Source organism: Periophthalmus magnuspinnatus, chromosome 8, assembly GCF_009829125.3.
Source record: "Periophthalmus magnuspinnatus isolate fPerMag1 chromosome 8, fPerMag1.2.pri, whole genome shotgun sequence".
NCBI classification, from domain to species: domain Eukaryota; kingdom Metazoa; phylum Chordata; class Actinopteri; order Gobiiformes; family Gobiidae; genus Periophthalmus; species Periophthalmus magnuspinnatus.
Window position 1 is genome coordinate 26,416,269 of NC_047133.1, and position 23,112 is coordinate 26,439,380.

General features: G+C 38.3%; 4 protein-coding genes across 5 annotated transcripts; 2 read left to right on the top strand and 2 right to left on the bottom strand.

Moving 5' to 3' along the window:
- Positions 1-1,400: 1,400 nt before the first annotated feature.
- On the top strand, positions 1,401-2,602 carry si:ch211-139g16.8 (immunoglobulin superfamily member 6). Of its 2 annotated transcripts, XM_033971478.2 has the most exons (6): positions 1,401-1,467; positions 1,550-1,858; positions 1,925-2,025; positions 2,095-2,136; positions 2,296-2,403; positions 2,522-2,602. In XM_033971478.2, exons 1-6 carry the CDS (start codon positions 1,416-1,418, stop codon positions 2,573-2,575), a joined length of 666 nt encoding a protein of 221 aa, XP_033827369.1. In that variant the 5' UTR covers positions 1,401-1,415; the 3' UTR covers positions 2,576-2,602. The 2 variants fall into 2 exon arrangements, with proteins under 2 accessions (XP_033827369.1, XP_055079579.1); XM_055223604.1 differs by lacking the exon at positions 2,522-2,602 and having other exon boundaries at positions 2,296-2,498.
- On the bottom strand, positions 2,515-5,280 carry mfsd13al (major facilitator superfamily domain containing 13a-like). Its single transcript, XM_033971477.2, has 7 exons — positions 4,903-5,280; positions 4,202-4,516; positions 3,713-4,126; positions 3,461-3,615; positions 3,313-3,396; positions 3,096-3,239; positions 2,515-2,938 (listed from the first exon to the last, which is right to left on the bottom strand). The coding sequence occupies exons 1-7, from the start codon at positions 5,068-5,070 to the stop codon at positions 2,797-2,799; spliced, it is 1,422 nt and encodes a 473-aa protein (XP_033827368.1). The 5' UTR covers positions 5,071-5,280; the 3' UTR covers positions 2,515-2,796.
- A 283-nt stretch (positions 5,281-5,563) lies between these two features.
- cdr2a (cerebellar degeneration-related protein 2a) lies at positions 5,564-11,866 on the top strand. Its single transcript, XM_033971607.2, has 7 exons — positions 5,564-5,779; positions 6,594-6,706; positions 7,189-7,337; positions 7,424-7,597; positions 8,212-8,520; positions 9,687-9,948; positions 10,601-11,866. The coding sequence occupies exons 1-7, from the start codon at positions 5,701-5,703 to the stop codon at positions 10,835-10,837; spliced, it is 1,323 nt and encodes a 440-aa protein (XP_033827498.1). The 5' UTR covers positions 5,564-5,700; the 3' UTR covers positions 10,838-11,866.
- Positions 11,867-12,846: 980 nt separating this feature from the next.
- sdr42e2 (short chain dehydrogenase/reductase family 42E, member 2) lies at positions 12,847-19,318 on the bottom strand. Its single transcript, XM_033971683.2, has 11 exons — positions 18,890-19,318; positions 17,324-17,419; positions 17,058-17,115; positions 16,866-16,984; positions 16,701-16,776; positions 16,336-16,418; positions 15,393-15,530; positions 14,898-14,963; positions 14,751-14,814; positions 14,504-14,577; positions 12,847-13,166 (listed from the first exon to the last, which is right to left on the bottom strand). The coding sequence occupies exons 1-11, from the start codon at positions 19,316-19,318 to the stop codon at positions 12,933-12,935; spliced, it is 1,437 nt and encodes a 478-aa protein (XP_033827574.2). The 3' UTR covers positions 12,847-12,932.
- Between the last annotated feature and the right edge of the window lie 3,794 nt (positions 19,319-23,112).

Below are 23,112 nucleotides of genomic sequence, written 5' to 3' on the forward strand. Positions count from 1 at the left end.
TGGTCGACGTGGAAGGGGGCGGGGGTAAACACAAACGCAGGATGGGATTGGCCTCAACTTCTGAGTGACAGCCCCCTTTACTGAGAGCCATGTCTGATCTTTAAAATTAGGCACTTTCTGTAAGCGTTGTGCAATATTATATTGATTAACGGATTGTATTGCTGGGTTGAAAAAAACAAAAACAAGTTGATTTTGGCTGCATACTTCCTATTCTCCTGCTGTTCCTGAACTTTGCATTGCAACACTGCAATTTCCCTATTGTGAGGCAAATAAAGATTAATCTCATTGTATCTCTTATGTTAAAAAGTACTATATTATGCAAAATTGACTCCTGTGAACTTTAGCCATCAAAAAATAGATGTCAAATGTAAATGTGTTTTGTTTCATTCATATATGTTTGAGTATCTACATTTGTCTACATTTCCAAAGTTCAAAATGCTCTGTACCACCTGGTGATGTCATGAAGCAGTAGTTTTCAACCTTTTACCTTTTATTTAGTAGAAATTGTCAATTCCAGGGCAGAAATTATTCAAACAATTCTAGTAAAGGTGCATGTAATTTAAAAACACAATGGAGTGCTTTCTCTGTTACCACATGACATCATAAGGTGGAACTGAGTGTTTTCAGTTTGACAAAAGAACTAACAAAAAAATGCAGAGTTTGTGTATTAAGCATGTGTGAATGAAACAAAAGAAAACTTTTTGATGAAGAAACATCATTACATAGATCAGAAAATAGTACAATATAGGCCATTTAAAGAATGTTAGTTGTCCTTGAAAAAAAAAATCAAGTCCAGCCTCTTAAAAATCAAATATTCATATTTAACTATCCTTCTGTGTAATATGACAAAAAGCAAACAATGAGGTATGCAGTGATGGGAAGAATACTTTGAAAATGCATGTAGGTACAGTATACTGAATACCTTCATTAAAGTGTATTTTTTAAAGTATTCCATTGGTCCAATCAGAGTACTCTGAATAAAATTATACTTTGACACCAAACTGCATTTAAGTTATAGTGTAAAGATGCAACATAGGATTAAAAAACATGCTATGCATTTCCTATCTCTAAGTGGAGAAGGAAAAATTACACATTACCACAACAGCAGAGCCGTGTTTTCCATTTTTTGTCACTGATGTGCAGTTTGAAGCCTAAATTGTGTGACAATCAGGCACTGCAGTGTGTTCCTTTGACTTTAGAAAAGTAACTATATTCTGAATACTACCAAATGAAAAAGTAACTGTACCGGAATACAGTAGTTACAGTAGTGTTTTCATTGATAGTAAGTTGCTAGACCTATGACCCACTGTTTTGAGCCTTAACTTGGTAAGAATGGAGAAGTAAGTGTTGAGGAAGTTTGTTTTTTGTTTGTCAATTCAAACTGTCAGTTGCAATTTGGCTGCCGAGCTACAAACATGAAGCAAATGTTAGGCTTTGTTCTCCTTTTCACATATCTCTCCATTGCAAGTAAGTAATTTGTTCAACTAATACATTATTTTATAGTACTGAATTGTAAATGGTTTGTATTGCATGTTTTGTCTGTTATCAGAAAGCACGGTTGAAGAAGAGGCATGCTTATCACAACCCCAAATCATATACATGAAAATGGAGAGATCTGTTGTCATACCCTGTACAATCACTTCTGATTGTTTTAATTTGGAGTATAAGTGGTTTGTATTTAAAGAAAACTGGCATTTCGAATTAAAGACTGACCAGCCGAAGTACAGTCTGAATGGTGCGTCATTAAATATCAAGTTCCTAAACATGTCAGATAGTGGAGTCTACTACTGTGCTGGAATATCTTCACATGATCCAGCCACACAATACATTGCGGAAGGCACAACCCTTGTTGTACAAGGTAAGACAGCTTAAAAGACTATAATTTTGTTACTATTACTTATTTTAAAAATTGTTTGTTTTTCAGAGCCAGTTAAGATAATGGTGCGACATATACTTTTGTGGCTATCTTGTATATTGTTGGCCATTTACAGTGTGGCTATAGTTTCACTTATCATCATGAAAAAGGTATTTGTTCATTCTTAAAGTTAAATATGAATTAAAGAATTCCTAGTAGGCTATATGATTTTTTTACAGCATTGCTGCCAACAGATCCGCAGAAAGAACACTTCAACTCAGGTTTTTGATTTTTTAAATGCTTTCAATAAAAAAAAAAATATAGGTAACAATATATCAAAATAAGAAGAACATATGGAAATAAGATGATTGCAAGTACCATTTTTGTTTCTGATAACAAAAAGCTGTCATTGATTTTAACTGTATTTTTGTTTCTCTCAGAGGACACTGACTAAACGAGTTCAGTTTCATGATGTGCTGCAAGAGCTATACAGAAGAAGAGGTTTGAAAACTACACAGATTGCAACAACAAAGACGTTGCATAATGAGGTAAACACTGACTTGCATCAATTTGTGGTGAAATGTTCCTCGCAAAATTTGAAAACATAAATGTCAAAAAGCATATAGGAAACTTTTCTCCTAAATGTATTGTTTTTTTTTATTTCAGGTTGCAAATGCAGAGTCAAATAGTTCACATGATGATATTTATCAAAATGTCTAAGAAACATCTGTGGTTCACTCACAGAATGTTTCCAGAAGTGAGAGGCCCATTACAAACCATGGAAATGCCGAGCACAACCTGGCTTATTGTGAACTTTTACATACTGTTTGGAATGTACTGATATGTAGAGTATGTAGAAATATTTCATATATGGTGCTAGGATAGCACTACAAACAAATATATTCACATAAAAATCCTCCCCTCTTTTGTCTTATTCTTAATTAGCCATCAATGTACTTTGGATCAACTGTGTGGCTGTCACGTATAGAAAAAGGCTTAAAAAACAAAATTTGAAGACCTGAAACAGTCAGTGGTACAAGGCAGACCAGATAGAACATGATCTTGTGGAGGCTTTCCAGGTCACTGAAATTAAGTACAATTAATGAATTACCAATCTGTTCATTAATTTAAAATTCACATTTCAAGAATATTAACTAATAAACGTGTTGTTTTGTTGCTTTGTCAAAGTAACATTGACGTTAAAGTGAAATAAAGCTTTTATGTTATGTAAAAAGTATACCTTTGACTTGATTCCTTGACTGCTTCTTTGAGCTGCTCATATCCAAACTGGTTGAGGATAGTAAGCACAATCATTGGCGCCAAGGACTGTGCTGGTTTAGTGAACAATGCATTGGTCCCAAAAACCATTGAGGACAACGGGCAACTGAAAAATATCACAGTAAGAATTTCTTAAGACTGTACCGAGTAAAAGCTATATATTTTAAATTGTATTATACCTGCGCTTGTGCTTCTGGAGGTCAGAGTCAATTATGTCAGCCAGCGGTAAACCAAAGAGACTAAACGCTGCTTGAATTATTATCCTGCACACAAGTGTATTGTAAGTAAATACTATTAATATTTATACTTAAATTACCTGATTCTTACATGTTAATGGTCAGAAAAAGCGCAAGTATATAGTAATGCTGAGGTCCAAGAGCAAGCATGGCGACCCCCATCCCTGTTTCCACATAGAAGGTTATGAGAATGATTCTGTAGTAACCAACACTGTGGAGCAGACGTTGGCAGGACAATACCAATAACTGCAGTGGAAAAGAAACAGGGATTTTTTAGGATAATGGGTTAACATATCCTTCATATAAAATGACATTCAATGGACACCAAGGTGGATAATTTTACCTGTGGACAGATAAATCCTGCTCCATACATTATGCTCTTAGCCAATGTTGGCAAGACATCCGGAGGAATTAAGTGCTCAGTGAAGATCAAGGTAAAATTATTGAAAAAAGCCAAAATAAAAACTTGGCAAAAGTTCATAAGCACAAAAAGTTGAAAATCTCGGTTGGTAAGGATCTGCCATATTTGACTTTTCATTAGGCTGAGAGAATCACCTAAATTATCTGACACTCGGTCCTCTGACTCAGTGAGTTTGTTATCAAAGCGACTTTCACAGTGGAAGCCTGTGTAGAGCATGCACCCACAGCTCAGAGCAGCGATGACAACAGTAAAAGCCTGGAATGAAGCAAAGTCCTCCATATTTGTGGACACTACACCAGAAAAGAGGATGCTGGAGGAGCCAATGAGGGAAGCAACCTAAAAAAACAAAACATTGTAATACTTAAGCAGTGGGAATGCACAAAGCAGTGTTCAGATAACCAAGGTTGCTACCTGACTGTATTTCACGAGACGAAGGCGACTTTGATGATGATTTGATATCTCAGCAAACAATGCACATTGTGCCAACAGCACAAATGTCAGGAGGGCATCAAAAGCACACAGTGATACCATCAGCTGAGCCCCGCTCATCCAGTCACCAGGATAATATGACCGCCATGGGAACCAGGCCAGAAGAAAAGCTAATGAATACAGAGGAGCACCATACAAAATGGAGAGCCGCCGTTTAGAGCAACAAGAGACTTTGGAGTTATCCTGCAGGTATCCAAAAAGAGGATCATTCACTGCATTCCAGATCATGAAGACCACCTGAAAGAAAATGTGAAACAAGGCAAACAAGGCAAATATGTGAATTTAACATAAAATAGTTGTCATTTGTTTAGCCAAAATACCAAAAAAATATGCTTGAAAATGACTAGAGCATAAAAACATGTACTCAGTTGCAGCGACTGAAGTCTCTCAGATGATATACTAACTTACATCAAAACATGTGAATCATCATAAATGGACATAATAATATTCTGAATTCGGCGCTCTTTTCACAGTTTGATTATTACCAAACACCCCAACCCGGCTGTGTCCCAGTTTGTGATTTTGAAAGTCTGATCATCCTAACATTGTAAATCACTGAATCAATTTAATTGCTCTAAACAAATGCATGCAAGTGAACAGAACTGTACACGAAGCCTACTCACTTGTGACTGGTGAAACGCACTTTCGGATATCTTATATTTATTAAGGAATAGTTTCACATAGTAAAAGCTGAATATATTATTTATCATACACGATCCCAGTGTGGTCATGGCATACGCTAAAGCTACATGGTCCAATCCCAATTTCTTCACAAATCTTGTTAGTGCCATTATTCCTGGGCCACTTGTCTTTACTCTTCCGTCCCCATTGAAGATTGCCACAATCAAAAATGTTTCAGCGCAATCTGAAGATCGGATTAGTGCGTTAACCTTTTCCTTTTATACTGACAAACTAAGAGTGAGTTAAAGCGTTTAACACTGCACTTTGCCTGTCCTCATATGTGTTTTTTACTGACTTGTTTTCGTACCCATCTCAAATACGGAAACAAAATTGAAAACAAAAGACGTGATTGGTCAAAGAGTTTAACTTACTGGTTTGTGATTGGCCATTTAATATCGACCCAAAAATCTACAGCCAATGATTCAAAATGCAGCCATCTATTATTTTTTTTTATTTTTAATAGCATACCAAAATTGATATCCAGTACAGGTGTATCTCACGTAAATAATTGTTATAGCAAATTTATTTAAGTTAAAGTTTTGTTGGCCACGTGCGCCACCTACCGGATGTTCGCGTGTATTTGCCACGTTGCTCTAGAGAGAAATGTTGCAACGGGCTTATCTCACTGTTGTAGGACTGGGCTATAGGGAGCGGTCCAAGACTTTACAAACCATGACTTAAGTCTCTTGAAACAACTGTGTCTCGGGTTACTTTTGTGTCAGGTGGAATCTGAACGTAAAATGCTTACGGACAGGATTTTGGAAGAAGAGTTTGTCAAGGATGGAGAGCGCTGGTACAAATCCCATGACCTCGAACGCGGTAAAGTTTAGTCTATGGGGCTGTGGTTTAGTCCCCAACACTGTACGATCCTGGCTCCTATAATTGGCCTAATTGTCTTGTGTCTTACTAATCAACTCTTGCATGATTGACCAGATTAATTCATGTCTAAATAAGTTTATGGACCAAGTCAAGATGAGCAAGTTTCTAAGACGTTGTTACTGTAGTTCTAACAATTTAACCCTAACCTTTATTCTCAGATATTAACTTTTTCACAAGTTTGTAGCCTAGAGACAAAATACTTTATAAACATGTAATTATATAGATTAGTAGATCCTCTCTTTAAATTATGAAATTGACACACAAAGAATTTCATTGGGTGCAACTGTATGATTGTGAGTGCATGTGTTGGAAAGTGTTTACAGTGCAGGAAGCCATGGGTGTAGCATCCTGGAGAGTTGCTCCTTAACAGTGGAAGTAATGTGAGGAATGTCATCTGATTTGTACTGCTTTGTCACAAGTCTTCCTATGCTGTTTTTATCTAGAGTGGGTGAGGGGTGAATTGAAGTTGGGATCATGATTATATTGACTCAAAATACAAAAATATGTTTTCTTTTGTCCAAATTTGATTTTTATTGCACTATTAAAATGTATTTACTAGATTCCAAGTTCTGGCTGATGCAACTGTTTATAAAGGAAGTTGGGCAAAGGAGAGGATACGATTAGTCAAGCTGCAGATGCCTTAGTGCTTCAGTCAACAGACTTTTCTGTCAGTGTTTATGCCAGTTGTGTTACATCCATTATTTTCATAAGGAGTGTAACTGTTATTAAGGTTATTTTGAACATTGTTCTGCAGATCTTCATTTGGCGGCGGAGCTGGGGAAAACCCTCCTGGACCAGAATCATGAGTTGGAGGAGGCCCTGCAGCAGATGTACTCCACCAACCAGGAGCAGCTGCAAGAGATAGAGGTGAGCAAAGTCATCATGTTTTAATATGAAAAACAATATCATTTTTTGTTTTAGTTTTTGTGGTTGAACAGAAATTAGCTATTTAATTTTCCACTTGCTAACGTCCTTGCTTTCAGGCCAATGTTTTTTAAATTGGTAAATAACATCACCTTCCTCCCTTTATTCCTAATGGTTAACTAACTGGCCTTAAAAAAAAGAATTCAGAGCTTCAGCTACCTGTCCCTGTGTGAAACATAAGTTTAGGAGCTGAACACAGTAAAGCCTGTTACTTCAATCCAGGTCTCTCTTGCTTGCTGAGATTATCTCAGTGACCCACAGTGTTTTTAACACTTAATGACCACCTAAATAATTCACTTATTGCTGTCAGATGAAAACTGTTATTCTACAAAAGAATAGTGCAATATTAGCAGTGTTTAGATTTCTCTAATGATTTAAAGTCTAACAATAACACAACATTAAATAATTTGCCCTTTCTAAACCAGTACCTCACCAAACAAGTGGACTTGTTACGTCAGATGAACGATCATCATGCCAAATTATATGAGCAGTTGGATGTGACAGCACGAGATCTGGAGCAGGGGAATCAGAGATTAGTGCAGGACAACAAGCTGGCTCAGCAAAAGATCCAAAGGTTTCTCAAACTGTATTATATAAGATAAATAATATAAAATAAGGTTATACTGTTAATTTGTAATATTAAATCGAGTATTTTCTTAGTTTAACAGAGACCATTGACAGCCTTCAGAGCCACATGGAGGACCTGCAGACACAAGTTGAGGAGCTCAAAACATCTCAGACCGATCGAAACAGACGAGAGACCGAGCAGAGACGTGCACTGGGGGCACAGAGCGTATCCTGCCTGAAAGAGCTTTATGACCTACAGGACAATAGGTAACAACCATTGACTGTATATATAAATAATTCTTTATACAGTCTATGGTAACAACAGGCTAATGTGTGTTGAAAATGACACAGTAACATCGTAGTCAGGCTGGAGACCTTAACATGCTTGTCCTTGTTATGATGTCTGAGAAAAGATTAATGTAATCCCATTAAGCACCACCAGCACTGACACTGAGACAGGTCACATATGTGACTGTGTGTGTGTGTGTCTTACATCCAAATCTCATTACAATGAAAAATAAATGTTAACCTTAAATATTATGTAACCTTTTTCCATTTGAAGGTGCACTACGCAGCTCTTCCAGTAGAGGATCCATCACCTGCTTGTGTTCATGGAGATCATTTTGGCTAGAGTGTTCCATGGCATTGAACCTATCTATCTCTATGGAAACAAGCAGGGGATGCTGCTAGGCCAATTAGTTCAGATCTGTGGAGAAGCAATCCCATTCCCATACTGTGGACCATTAAACACAAAACAGTAACATCTATAAAAGTTTTTTAATTTTTGTGCAGTTAGACATCTGAATTACAGAAATGTTAGTATTTGTGTGTATTGCTTTTTTACCTATTGTAAAATCCTGTCTTTTTTCTGTTTTGTTCAGACATATTCACAATGACCCCACAGAGGGACTTTGGTCACATCAGGTCTTTCACTCAAAACAAAAGTGGTGTCCTGATCCCGAGGAGGAGCACAGAGACCTGCAGCGCTGCATACAGACCCTCCACACTCAGATGGCCATAGAGAGGAGCTACAGAGAGGCGGCTGAACGCGAAATTGAACTTACAACCCAAGAAAACAGGAGCTTAGAGGAGCGGCTCGCCCTTCTGGATGGATGCAGGGCTCGGAAACAAGAACTGGAGGCTGAGGTGGAGCAGCTGAGGTGTCTGTGGCAGAGAGACTGTGCCAACAAGTAAGATATTTTGTATGATAATAATCATGCATTTTATTTATAAGTGTCTTTCTTGTGATCATGTATGTTACTCATATTGTAAAATGTTTTAAACTAACAGCGTAAACTTTGTGTTAGATAGGGGCAGATAATAAGATTGTTCTTTTTCCTGCTCCTTTTGATTTTACTTTGACGAATGAAATCTGTCAACTGGACAAAAAGTTGTTTGAGTGAAGACGTTTGGCTGCTCATCCAAGTGGCTTCTTCAGTTCTGGTCAGATCACTGGTGGACACTGCCTTATATCTGTCTGAAGGGAGGAGCTAACTAACACACCTGCATCAAATATCCAGAACCAGTGTATAAAAAAACTTTCTCTGTTCATTCATAAATTAGAGTTAGTGTCACCTGTTTTTCTTTCTTTCTTTTTTGTATTCTAGGCCCCACAGCAGTCCTCTTTAGTTAGTTTTTTAGCAAGCTAACCCCTAACAACTGCTTTTTACTTGAACAACATTTCTTTAAAGTAGCTGCCACGTCCCAAATAGGATGTATTCGTGGACACGCTTCCGGCTCCATTGACTCTGGCTCTAATTCACTTTACATTGAAAAATTGTCACCCCTCTCTCTATAGCTGCTGCAGTGAGCCTCATCATTTTGGTGTTAACAGGTTTGATTGACAGCGTTGCCAAGTGCCTGCTCGCTTCTAAACCAGGCAGGAAGGGGTGTTACCTCTAACAGCCTGGCTCCAGATTGGCTCTTTGGTTGCTATGATACTCGCAGTTGGGATTCCAGACACAGAATTCGGCTCCAAATTGGTCCCTATAACTGCTAACCTTAATTAGCTTCATTTGACTGGAGCCAAAGCCTATGGGTGACGTCACACTCACTTAGTCCACTTCTTTATACTGTCTATGGATAGAAGCTTGTAATTCTGAAGGGACGATCTGTCTGCATGGAAATGTTATTGCTTTGTCTGGAATGTTCCACAGAATGGCATTAGATTTGTGAAATGATTCAATTGTACTTTTTTGTTTATTTCTCAACAATATCTTGAACAAACATTCCTACTGTGAACAGGATCACCTTGGTCTGCTTGGAGACAAGGTGGCATATGCGTCACCAGAAAAGTTACATAGTGCCACTTTAATATTATAATATAACTTTCTAATTTCCTTTTTTTTTTGCTCAGGAGGTCAGGACAGGTGCTGTTGCCAGACACAGTTTTCTTTTCTTCAGATGAAAAGCCCAGCTCTGAGCAGAGTGAGACTCCGGAGAGGCTGAGCGAGCACAAACAGCTGAGCAGACCGAGGTGTAACAGTGACAGTGTCCTGAGAGCCACTGATGAGCTCACCCACAGCCACGAGCAGACGTGTGTGCGACGGGCGGAGGTGATCACACAGAGGGGCATGTCCCTGCTGCATGAGGTCGACGCTCAGTACAGTGCTCTACAGGTATGGGCCCTGTTTATAGAGCCACTGTTTATGGTTAACTATTCATGGGTTCAGCTTCCTGTTTAGAACATTTATGCAACAGTCCTTCATCATTTCATCATTCTGAAATATGTGGATTAACAGTAATTACTATTACTATTGTATTATTAGTAAAGCAGTATTTGTGTTGCTTATATCAATAATGTTTAAAGTAAGGTAAGGGAGTAAGATGTTTCTGTTGCAGAAAAAATAACATTATTTTTGTCATACTGTCCTAAATTAAAACCTGCATATTGTAGCTATCACTAGGAACTCTGTCTCAGAATAAATACAAGAAGATTGATAGATATTATTAAAAACATTATCAGTACAATTAGGGGAAGGCAATTATTTGATTTTGTCATATAAAGATATATATACAAAGATGGCTTTCAATATCACTTTCTTGAACATAATACATAATGAAACAAAGTGTCAAATTCTTCCTTCAAGAAGTCTGAAGCTTGCTCCAAACCACATACTTTTACTGATAGAGAACTGAGATATACCAATTAAGAGAGTGAGACTGAGAATTAAAATAATCATTGTCTATAAGAAATTTAACTCAGTCTGGATTAAAATGTGAATTATTGCACAGCACAGGAAAAATAATAATCAATTTTATATAATTCAGGTCAAATATGAAGAGCTCCTACTGCGCTGCAAGCAGGCCTCAGACAGGCTTACTCATAAGGCCGTGCAAACGTCCTCCAGTCCTTCAGTGATGAGCCGCTCTTGGAGGCGACTATCTGACCTGAGTGTGGTCCCTGAGGAAGGCCAGCCTGAGTATAAGCTCCTGTTCAGAGAGCTGTTTACTTGCATCCAGAAGACCAAACAAGACCTGCACTGCAACAGGGACATCTCCAAATGAGGCTTGAGGCTTGTTTTTATGAATCATGCACATAACATAGTGAGTCAGCAGCACTGTCACTGTCAGAGGAAAAGGCCAGTTTTAATAGCTGTGGTAGTTCATGAGAATGTAGGCTATTTTGATGCTATTTAACTATTCCCAAGGGAAGATATACATTTATTGATCTTGATTATGTAAGTTATAATCGCTGTTATTAAGTTTAAAGTTTGTTAATGCATGATTTCAGTAGAATACTGTAGTTGGCATTTTGGGATGTGGTTTATGTAGATGGACTGGAGTTATGAATTTGGGATTGTTGTATGTAGAAGAATGTAAAACTGTTGCTAATTACTTCAGCGTCAGGCGTTGAGGATAATTGACTTAACAGTTGGTATTTGTTGAGTTGTGTAAGTTCACAATGGTCAGCTTATGAGCAAAGCAGGGGTATGTTATGAAAGTGTAAGTAGGTAAAACTTCAAAAGTCATAAGTAATAAGTGTTATGTATTCAGTGTAGTTATTACTATACTCTATGGAACTGTATTTATTTAATTTCTTTTAGAAAATTACTATTTATTGTAATTTATTATTTCAGTAGTTAAATGTGCAATTAACTGTTATCATTTCAAGTCTCAGGAAGAAAAAAGTTTAAGTAAATAGTATATTACTGTTGGTTTATAAATCAATCTACAACAGTATTTTGAATTATTATTGTGCATTATGTACTTGTACTATGTACTATGTATATTCATCATGTTAGAAAGAGTAGAAACTGCATATCAGTGTTACCTTGTTTCAGTATTGACTCAAAAACTTCAAAGCAACATTCAATAAAGTATTTTTTGGTGGAATACCCTACATTCCAGTTACATTGTCTGTGAAGCTGTGTAAAAGTAATTAATGTTAAATTAAAGCTGCAAATAGTGATGATGACCCTCGCCACCACGCGCACATCTCTCCCATGCTCCTGCCATGGACCTGTGCCCACTGTGGACTTGCCCCTGCCATGGACTCCCAACCGCCCCTGGTTCAACTAACATTTTTGCATGTTATGGTGATTCCAATGAATCCCCCAGGATTTGTGATAATTGTGTAATTTTGGACTTTGGACTTCTTAGGGGGCGCTATAGACACTATTAGCTATGCCCTCATTACTCATTAGCCTTTGATTTTGCACCTTTGGATAAAATTTTTGTTAAAATTTGCTGATGTGCTGCTGAGCAGGTCCCAAAGAAAAAGGAAATAAAGACAATTTGAGAATGAATTTTGTGAATTTTGTTCACAGCCTCGTGAGCGCACATGCCCCACAGGCACTCAGCACCAGAGACTGTACCAGGACAGAAAAACTCCGAATTTCATTCCTAACCAAGTGCTCTTGCGGTAATAAGACCCTAATGAGAATAAGAATAATGTGAAGAAGAAGGTTAATAAAAAAAACAAAAACAAATTCCAGTTCCAGACCACAGCACAACATTGCTACAATTTGTATCAAAGAGATTGATAAGGTCAATGTAAACTATAAAATTAGCACTAGTGCGCCCCCATGTGGTTTCAGACAGTAGTCATGATTAATTCAGTAATTACAGAGGAAAAGACGTGGCAAATTGTAGAATACGCAAATATCACAAACGAAAACAAAAGTTTAGTGTAACTCATGGCTTCATGTGAGTTAGTGAGTAAATACAAAAATGGGCATACATTCAGATTTAATTATTATTTCATAATCTTTATACGCAACAAAGACAAGTGTGATGTATAATGTTAGGCTATTAGTTAATGTTTATCTAGCTGTTTCAAAGGATCAAACTCAAGGCCTTACATGAGACGATTTGTGACATAAGCCCATAAACAAAACAGACAACCATAATCAAATGAAAAGTGACATAATCAATCAAGGTCATTTCTCCCTTAGTTACAAATGCTTGGGGCATTATGACACTACTGGGATAAAGGTGCCTGATTGAGACATGGTGCGTTTAAATTACAATATTCAGAATAAAATACAAATGTGTTAACTATAGTACTGGCCCTTGTAATTCACATAGCCCGGCTTTATTGGATGAAGTTTGACACCGCTGGACTGAGCAGAAGTTTCCGCACAGTATCATTTGAACTTGTCTAGTCAGCTCGTGTGCACTGACAGAGCGCCCAGCAGGAGAGGAGCAGCATGAGGCCAAGGCCCAGCAGCAGGCGCAAGACGTGTCGCTGAGTGAGCCCAGGTGAGGAGGAGGGCGGTCTGGACTTCAGGTACTCATCCACCGCGTCCGCCAGACTGTAGGGCTTTGGACTGTACCCCAGCTCACGACGAGCCTTGTCAATCTTAAATGTGTGTGTCACTGCGATGGTTCTCACCTGTTTAATACACAACAAAGGACTTATCATAAACATAAAAATAAATAAATAAATAAATAAATAAATAAATAAATAAATAAATAAATTAATAAATAAATAAATAAATAAATAAATAAATAAATAAATAAATAAATAAATAAATAAATAAATAAATAAAAATAAAAATAAAAATAAAAATAAAAATAAAAATAAAATAAATAAATAAATAAAAATCCAATCAAAAAGACCTTATTCATCCCCATGGGCCCAGAGGAGGTGCTGAAAATGTTTACACCATGAAGGCTACTTCACAAGAAAATATTTCACAGGAGAAAACCAAAATAAATAAAATATGAGTAAATGAGGAATAAGAGAGGTGTGACATGTAATAAAGAACTTATTGAAAGGATATAATATGACAGTTTGACACTACACTACTGAGGTAATTGCTGCTATTGATTTTCAGTGTAAAGGATAAAACATTTGTACCATTTGACAATAATATGATTTGGAAAAAAATGTAACTTGACATGTCCTTGACGACAGACCAGAACAAGGTGAAGATACTATTAATTTTTTAGCAATTTCTATTTCTTCCATTGACTTTATTTTATTGCTTGCCAAAACCACAAAACTCAAGATGATTCACCTTTGTCACCTTAGAAAAAAAAATTTAAAAAAATATGAGCCTGACTATTCCAATATTTATGAATTACCCTGACGCAAACATGACGTACCAAAAGACATTGACGTCACTGAATGGGTGACCTTAACTGTCGTGAGGTCACTTCCTGTCCACTTCACTACAAGCTTCCTGTTCTTTTCTGACCCACAGTAGTTTATGTTTTATTCAGCGCACCATCATCGATCCCCCGGCCAGCAGCTGTCTGACAGACTCTTTGGTTTCCCCTCATCACACATTCATGAGGCTTCACAGCACCACATATCTCCTTAAGATCAACAAGTAATTCTGCCCCATAAGACATTTTAACATTATTGGTTTTGTTAAGAGATTTAAAAAAACAAAAAAAACAACTTTCTTTATGAATGGATTTTTTCAACTGGAAAAATTGGATTTCAACTTTCGAGTTTTTCTGAGTTTGCCAAAGGCTTTAAGTGTTTTTTCATAATTAATGTGCAAGAGATAGCATCACATGTACAGGAGAGGGGTCCAATAGGAAAATACACATCTATGTGGAGAGACTTAAACAAGAATCTAATAGCTGTAACTTGATCACGGTTGGTCCACTGAACCGCATACATTACTTTAATTAAATGGTTCATATATATGTAGACCTATACATTCAGAAGTGTTCACCAAAGTAGAATTTATTACTTATATTAAAATAAAAAATTACCTCATTTCTTGTAAAAAGCAGAGGCACGTTCAGCACAGGTCTCAGGACAACATGCAAATATTCTACTAGGATTGCTGAAAAGAAAAAAGACAAAATATTAATAGTAATAATAATATTAGTAGTAGTTGTGATGATGATGATAATAATAATAATAATAATAATAATAATAATAATAATAATAATAATAATAATACAGCAATATATTTTGAAAATCTTTGCTTTGCTATTTGTGAGAGCTGAAGGATACCTGCTGCATACACAAGCGAGAAGGGGAGTTTTATCATAGGCTTTTCATAACCAAGTGTTTTAAACTATAAAGAAGAAAATAATTAGTGGTAGTATTAATTTGTAAAATGTTGACACGGGTGAAGAAACATCAAATTCTCAGCCTTACCAATGGTTCAAACCACTCAAAGGTGTTAAATGATATTCCATCATTAATAAAATATACATGTCCACTCTGCAACAGATGCAAATGCAAGACAGTTATTACAACAGTACAACACAATTAAGAAAATGTATTTCACTTATTAGTAGATATCTATAACCACAAAGGGTCACATGATGTTATAATATTCTACAGGCCCATAGTGTTTGATAGAGAAATACAGCATAACATCTGATCTTTCACAAATATAAATTATTGGGTTTAACATTTATGAAGTTTATTAGATTTTTTTTTTATCCAGATATTTCTCAATAAATCAATTTATTCTAAAAGTGTTGTGGCTATTGTACACTTGCACAGTAGAGATAAATTGAGGATTATTGTTATCTGTTAAATTAAAGAATAAACATACTGAAAAAGGGACTATGCATACTGACATGGGAAAAGAACAGGCCAAACTAACTTTATCTGTATTCCTAAATACGAGCTCATAGGACTTACAGCGACACAGCTCCTCTGTGGAGTCAGAGCCTCTGATGCCAGTATATGAGCTAGCACCAGGTTGTCCACATGGACCCAGTTCATCCTGGCTTGAGAGTTTCCAAATCGAAAACTAAACAAGCGCCGCTCCACATTTACCTAGGTACAAAAGGATTCCATTGTTTCAAACAGTATTGGTCATTATTAATCTCTACTGGTTTAAAAATGGAAAGTCACACAATCTATTGATAATGGAATTAAGTCTGTCACTATACAGTAGTTTGATAGTAACGCATAACAAATGTGTACAAATATTTCAAGTACACCTCTATGTATATTTTTAGAAATGATTCAACCTGTTTATACTTTAGCCATAAAATAGAACCTAACAAGGGTATACTATTAAAGGTACACTATGTCAATTTACTGGTGGGGGGATCTGCTGCCATGGAGATGTCCCCCTAACCTTAGCCCACAATACTGTTTTTATTTTTTTCTATTTTATTCAAATTTAGATGCATTGCTAAAAGACACCTTTAAAAACATTCATTCTTGTTGTGAGTGGGATTAGACCTACAAGTTGGCCTGTTGGCATCACCAACTTGTATCCATGGATTTATATAAGTTCAATGCCATACTGTGGAACATTTCAGGCAAAGCTCAGACATCTCCATGGGGACAAACGTTACAGAGTAACAAACTTCACAGAGTAACAAACGTTACAGAGTGCATCTTTAAAACATAAATTTAACCTAAGCAAGGGTAAGCTTGACCGACAGTAAACTCTGGGCCAAAATGTTGAGACCTTGACCAGACAGTGTGGCCTTGGAGAGGAAAACGTGCAGGGGAAGAAAGCAACTTGTAACAGGAGCCAAGAGAGCTCCATCAATTATGTAGATACTTCAGGCAAGAAAATATTCTGCCAGGACGGGGCATAAGACAAGGTAAGTACCACCGTACTCACCATTACTCTGTGAAGATGTCTCCTCTCCCCTGGGCCATAAATACCACAGGGACGTAACACACAGGTCCACAGCAGCTCACCACCTGCATTACAACATAACAAAGGTTATTCTAAATAGATTCAATGATTTTAAGCAAGAAAAAACATGCACATCAATGTAAAGATATATGTTTTATGTCATTTAAAATGCTCAGAGATACAATTTATTTTGGATCTAAATTTAAACTAGTGCTGCAGCCAATATTGGATTGCACAATGTGGATAGCTGTGTTTCCATGGCAACTTCTGTCTCTTAAACCCTGACAGTTTTGTAATGGGCCAAAAATAGCAGCTAATACCATCCAATAGTTCTTATAATTTTGCACCTTTTAGAGAACATCCATTGGCTGAGAGGACCATCTGCTCTGCGATAGATTTTGTCCTGGAGTAGTGGTCAATGTGCTGGGGAAAAACAAAATGAGTTTATGTCTGTGTCCCAAAATATATACTGCCCTTTTCTAGTCTATAGTCTGTTTAACTCAGTGTCTCACCATGTCTGGAGGCACATACGGCACAGAAGTTTCATCCCCATCCTCTATGGGTTTACCATCAAATACCACATTGACAGTACTGGTGTAGATTAGTCTGGGAATATTGCGCTCTTTACAAACTAAATAGAAATGTTAAGCAATAATTGTTAGGTAGATGCAATTTAAACCTTATTCTGAATATGATGTACTCACCTTTTATAACATTATTAGTCCCACCAATGTTAATCGATTCCACCAGCTGCTTTTTCAGCTGGAATAGTAACAGTTCACATAATGCTTTAATAGAAATACATATACATAAAATATACATGAATAGTCTTTATATGTGTATTACAATAGAATAAATACTAGAACCACTTAAAAAGAAAAACACATTATTCAATCACATCAGATCGTTTTGTGCTGTTTTAACTGTCATTGTCATAAAAGTCGCTGTGCTAAAGGATTACCGGTAGTACCTGCTCTGGTCCGGTCATGCCATATGAGGCAGTGTGGAAGATACAGCTCACACCTTCACACACTTTATACAAGGAGCAGTAGTCCCGGATGTCACTCTAAATAAAAGAACAAACAGGCAAACATTCATTAAACATTTATATGATCACTGTGACCATACCACCTTGAGAATGCCCAATCTTCTCTGATCTCAGAAGCTAAACAGGGATGGGCCTGGTTTGTACTTCGATAGAAGAACAGTAGAAATACCAGGTTCAGCAGTGGGGTAGGAGTGGCTATAGTGCATACCAGGGATTTTACTACACCTGCAGCTATAATAGGGTACCAACCCATTTCATTTGTACCTACATTTTTCTCAAAAATTTGATGTAGTGCACCTCTTTCACGCAGGGGGGTCTGGGGTCCCCCACCAGGAAATTCTGTAATCTGACAGATTTTAGATGAATAAATGCATGTAGCAGCCTAACTGAGAACTATCTCCCAAGATAGGCTCTGTTTTAATCAAAATCAATGCTTCTACAAAAGAAAAATATCAGAAGTGTTTTTATGCATCAAAGTCATTCAAACACGTGACAAATGAAGGTCAAGTGAATCATATGTTTTGAATCATCACTTTACTGCATAAAGAAAGTTTCTTTAAGTTGGCTCCAAAGCTTCAGGAGATGATTATTGAGCTGACTTGCACAATAAAGAGGAGCATCTTTCGACTCGACCCACCTACACTAGCAGTATCTGGCTGATTATGGTTAACACACATCCCAGAACTGTAACCTGCACTCTGTTTCTCTGTACAGTATAACTTATATTATATATAAGTATATATATTATATACTTATATTGTGATCTGCACACCATTGTGTGCTTTCTTTGTGTGCTTTCTTTCCATACTGGGGCACAGCTGATTTATACTGGGGCACATGTCCCAGTAAAATGGGTCTAGTACCATCCCTGGTGCATACTGTCATTGTGTCTTAGGCAAGACACTTCACCCACCTTGCCTCTAGTGTCAACTGGTGTATGAATAAGGGTGTGAGCGTTCACTGTCACAAACACTCTCATTCACAAATGGAAATGAACTTAAAGCTACAATACAGTGTGTTTACATGCTTATGTATCATGTTTATTCATTAACATGCACAGTCCTAACCAAATAAAGAACTACAAATAAATCATTCACACTGTTACTCAAATAAACCACATTTTCCTTCAACACAAGAACAGGATGAGTGACTTCAGTCTGACAGGCTCAGGGGCAGGTGCGTTTGTGCGTCTCTAATGAATGCACAGTAATAATTAAGATGAGAGTGAGGCTTTCAGGTGAAACTCGAGGCACGTCTCCACCCGGAGTGACCCAGTCAGCAGCTGTCACTCACAGCGATCACTCACCTGTCACCAGACAACCACGCACCAAACTCTGTGCTCCTCATTTTCACTTCAGTCAATATTAGATATTAAAATATGAAATACTTAATTAACTTCCACAGTATTTGCCTTCAACAGGGACACATTTTAAGGATTTGTAGTAACTCTAGTGACTTTTAGGTTGATATTCCGCTGCTGTGTTTTACCTGGATAAATTGTGATCCTTCAGGGAGATCTCCAGGAAGCCTGTTCATGTCCAGAAGTACAACAGACATGCCCTGATCAGCCAGAGCTTTGCTCAGTCTGAACCCAAAGTATCCTGCTCCTCCAGTCACCAGCACCTTTCCCAGTGAGCCGGGCCGGGCTACAGCTACAGCTGCCTCCTCGCCCAGCCTGGAGGCCACACAGTCTTGGCTGCTACAGCTTGCCCCCAGTGCCCCGCTGCCCCGATGGCGGAGCACTGCAGTGGGGCTGGAGGCCACAGCGGGCACAGAGTGCTTGACCCATGGTTGGAGGTGGTTGTGCACGTTCAGTGCGCTGGTCTGCAGACAGCAGGAGGCGCTGTGGCAGGGCCGCTGTGAGAGCTGGCCCCTGGATCCTCTGCTCTCATTCATGCTGTGGTCACAGAGCTTCATACAGCAGCCTGGGTTTGGGACAGACCGGTACTTCAAACATGAACTTAATATGCGCTTAAAATACACTTTTACCCGTGTCCCCATGCATTTATACTTCTAACTGTTGGTGTACTTAACGTATTAGATATTTTATCCAGGACAGTGGGAAGACTAAAAGCAGCTTCACAAAGGGCAGGAGAAACATGTGTTATCAGACCTGCTGTCGTCTCGTTCTTAAACTGCTGTATGCAACATCATTTTTTTGGTGGTACTTACTCAAGTCTTCTGCAATTCTAGTTTTATTTCTTTGGAATATTTGGAATTGCATTATTTATTCTCCTTGGAGATAGTGTTAGTTTCATTTCATTCATTCATTCATTCATTTATTTCTGTTGGAAATTATTTAAAAGCTGTGAATATTTGGTGAACAACTACGCCTATAGTTGTATTGCAAAGAAATACGAAATTATTAAGAGAGTGAAGCAGCCTATACAATAAGACATGAGAAGTTCAGAAACTCCTGACTTACCGTATTAGACCTCCAACTGCCTCAGGTTCATGGCGTGTCCTGTCAGGAGGACTTGTGCATCTCGCTTTTACAGGTCTGGATGACCATCCTCCCAGCGTCAGGGCCGGGTACCTGCACGTGCTTCTGCGTATCTGCGTAGCGTCAGGTGTCTAGGGGCGTCAGGTGAATGACCAATGTGACATCTGGTCAAATGTTTATATAAACTTAATAAATAAGAAATGGTTAATGTGGAACCAAAACGTACAAGGGTCACTTAAAAATAATAATTAAGCGGGTGCTATGAGAATAAAACATTTTGACGAAGTCCTAATTTTACGAGAATAAAATCACAATTTTATGAGAATACAGTCGTAATTTTACAAGAATAAAGTCGAAGTCAACTTAAAGACGTAATTTTATCCAGATTTTGAGGCAAGAGCCATTCGATACCACTACCAGAGTGGAAAAGAATGGCCATTATTTGAGTCAAACTATTAAATAAAAAACGTGCGAAAGATGTAGAACTTTATATTGCTGGCCTTTTAAACATTAACTGTTGAATCATTTTCCCAGGAATTACCCCAGTGCGCCTCTGCGCGCAACAGAGCGCTCCTGGGCAGGACACCGACAAGTTTAGGAGTCTTCGCGTGAATTTCACCAAATCTATTCCCTTGACCTGAGCTTTCTACAAGTTTAGTCTTGTTTGCGGAGCTGTGCGCTCAGGCAGGGGCAGCTCATGTTTAGTCAGTGTGCCTGGAACATCCACGGATACAAGGTGCATGCAGTGCTCCAGACCCTGAACTGGGGAACCGCGAGGACAGTGTGGGGTGTAGATTCGAGATCAGGGACTGAAACCAGGTTCAGCTCTGTGTATTAGACTAAACTGTAACCATTTGGAGACAGAAACAGGACGGCGCAGTAGTAATAGATATTAGGCTACATTATAATCGGTGCGTAAAACCAGGGCTGCCCAGGGCGCACAGCTCCACAAGCCCATAATGAGAGGCTGAAGTTATCTGCAATGAGCACGTCTTTGAACAGTGATTGTGTTCAAAGTACCCATGTTTAGAACAGTAGAGAAGCGAAGCTAAGCCAAGTTAAGCAGAGCGCAGTATGGGTATGCGCTGAGACGACTCCACCTGTTTGCAGCTTGGAGCACAGCCCGTGTCCTGCCCAGTGAGCCCCAGGGAGCGCCACGCAGCTTTTCCCAAGAAAGAGTTCAGTCACCCTATGGGGAGAAAATGTTGCCTATTTCATTCAGCAGTTTGTGATTGATGTGTCTGAGTGGAGAGGTGGAGCTAAACTGCGGCGCAGATCTAATACCTTACAAACTTATGGGACGTGTAAAATGTCAGTATTTGAAAGCCTTATATCCTTAATGGGCATTTATGTAAGCTTTAGCTCATCCAAGCGCCACTCTTTTGCAATCTGCTTCATTTTGATTCGGCGTCGAGCCCTAAATCATTAAATGTCGATTTTTTTGGGTACAATTTTATTCCCGTAAAATTACGACTCGTGGCGCCCGCATAATTATTTTTTTAAAGTGATCTATATACTTCGTCGTAAAATTCTAAAAGACCTTGAGGCCAAAACGATAAAGCATTGTGCGTGCAGGATAGGGCCAGTAACGACTCGAGACGGCAGGGGGCAGTGATGAGTTAGGGCAGCTATATGACAACAAAGAGTGCTTAGATCCACTTGATGTTACTATAGCTTTGCAGCTTTAGGGTCAAACTAAGGATATCTGTCAGAGAAGTGGGTCTAGGAGGGTATCATTTTAAGAACAACAAAAGGATGCACCACTTCAGCACAGTCCAAAGCAAAGAACCAACAGTCCAGGAGCAGATTCTGGGAGTGATCTTCGTGTGTGTGTGTGTGTGTGTGTGTGTGTGTGTGTGTGTGTGTGTGTGTGTGTGTGTGTGTATTAGTTTTTTGTTCACCTTATGTTACTGCTGTCAGTAGAGGTGGAGGAGGGCGGAGAGATTGAGCAGATATTGAACAGTGATCATGGCTGTTCCCCTGCCCTCCTGTGTGTGGTCTCTAACGCCCTAATATCTTCAATATTTCATCTCCATCAGAGTCACTCAGCTCCAAGTTCAACACAAGAGTTCTAATGTGTTCTATTAAACTAAAGCCATAAGATGTCTGCTTTGTACCTGGGTTTTGATTATCAAATTTTGTTTTATATTAAACTTTGCCATTTGATTGTAAGGAATTGAGGGGAAATCTAATGTTTTAATGCTCCACAACTGTTGAAACAAGTACAATTCGACCGATTTGACCTTTTTTCTATGGATCTGACCTGGAGCACTGAGACATTACACGTATGTAAAAAGGTCTCGAGCGCTGCTTACAACACACCTGCGTGTGTGTGAGCAACAGAAAAGTACAACACTCTCCAACCTAAAACTCAAAGAACAATATATTATTGAATGCCCTATGTAGATGTCCTACACTGCTCTGCTGAAAGGAGCACAGTTAAAGGATGTGAACTCTTTAGAGACTAAGAGCCAATTTATCAGCTCAGCAGCTCAAAAGAATGACTCTGCACACAGGTTTAACTTGTGTTCAACACTGCCATCTGGAGGAACGTGTCCAACTCATGTGCAGCGCTCACGATCATGGTTTTGATCACTGTGTAATAAGATTTACCATTATTCTGAAAGTATATGAACAGGATACATTAATCAAGTATCTCTTCTAAAAATGCACAGTAATGTCTTTTTATAGCTCAATAACACGGGTTTCAGTAGTCTTAATGAGTACAATAAGATAACAATAAATCTAAATAGCCTACTAGAGATTTAGTTTAGCACAATCCAAAAGTGTGAATGCAAGTGGAGCTGAAAGAATCCGAGGAACTCGGACTGTGAACTGTAGAAAAATTAAGTGTTTTTTTGTTTTTTGTTTTTTGAGACATGGCGCAGACTCAGCGTGTCGCGTTTGGACACACGTCCTCCCCGATGCTGCCTCTTTCCTCGGGGTCAATTAGGAGATGGACTTTGCTCTTTTGTAAATGGCTCTTCCGCGGTTCTCTAGTCCCTCGTGATGATGTGCTTGCTCGCTGTTTATTGTTTGTTATTTGTATTTACAGAGCCTCACAGTCAGTTTTAATATCGTCGTTATCAAAGTTTTTATCCTATATATCATGCATCATGTTTCTTTTTTTAATTGTCTTAGACATGTATGGGGTCCTTCGGGTCACGTCTCTGTAGTCACATGACCACACCTGCCGTTAAAAGGGAGTCACCCGGTGCTCTCATGTTTACTCCTAACGCCCGAAACACACCGCAAGAGCAGCGGAACG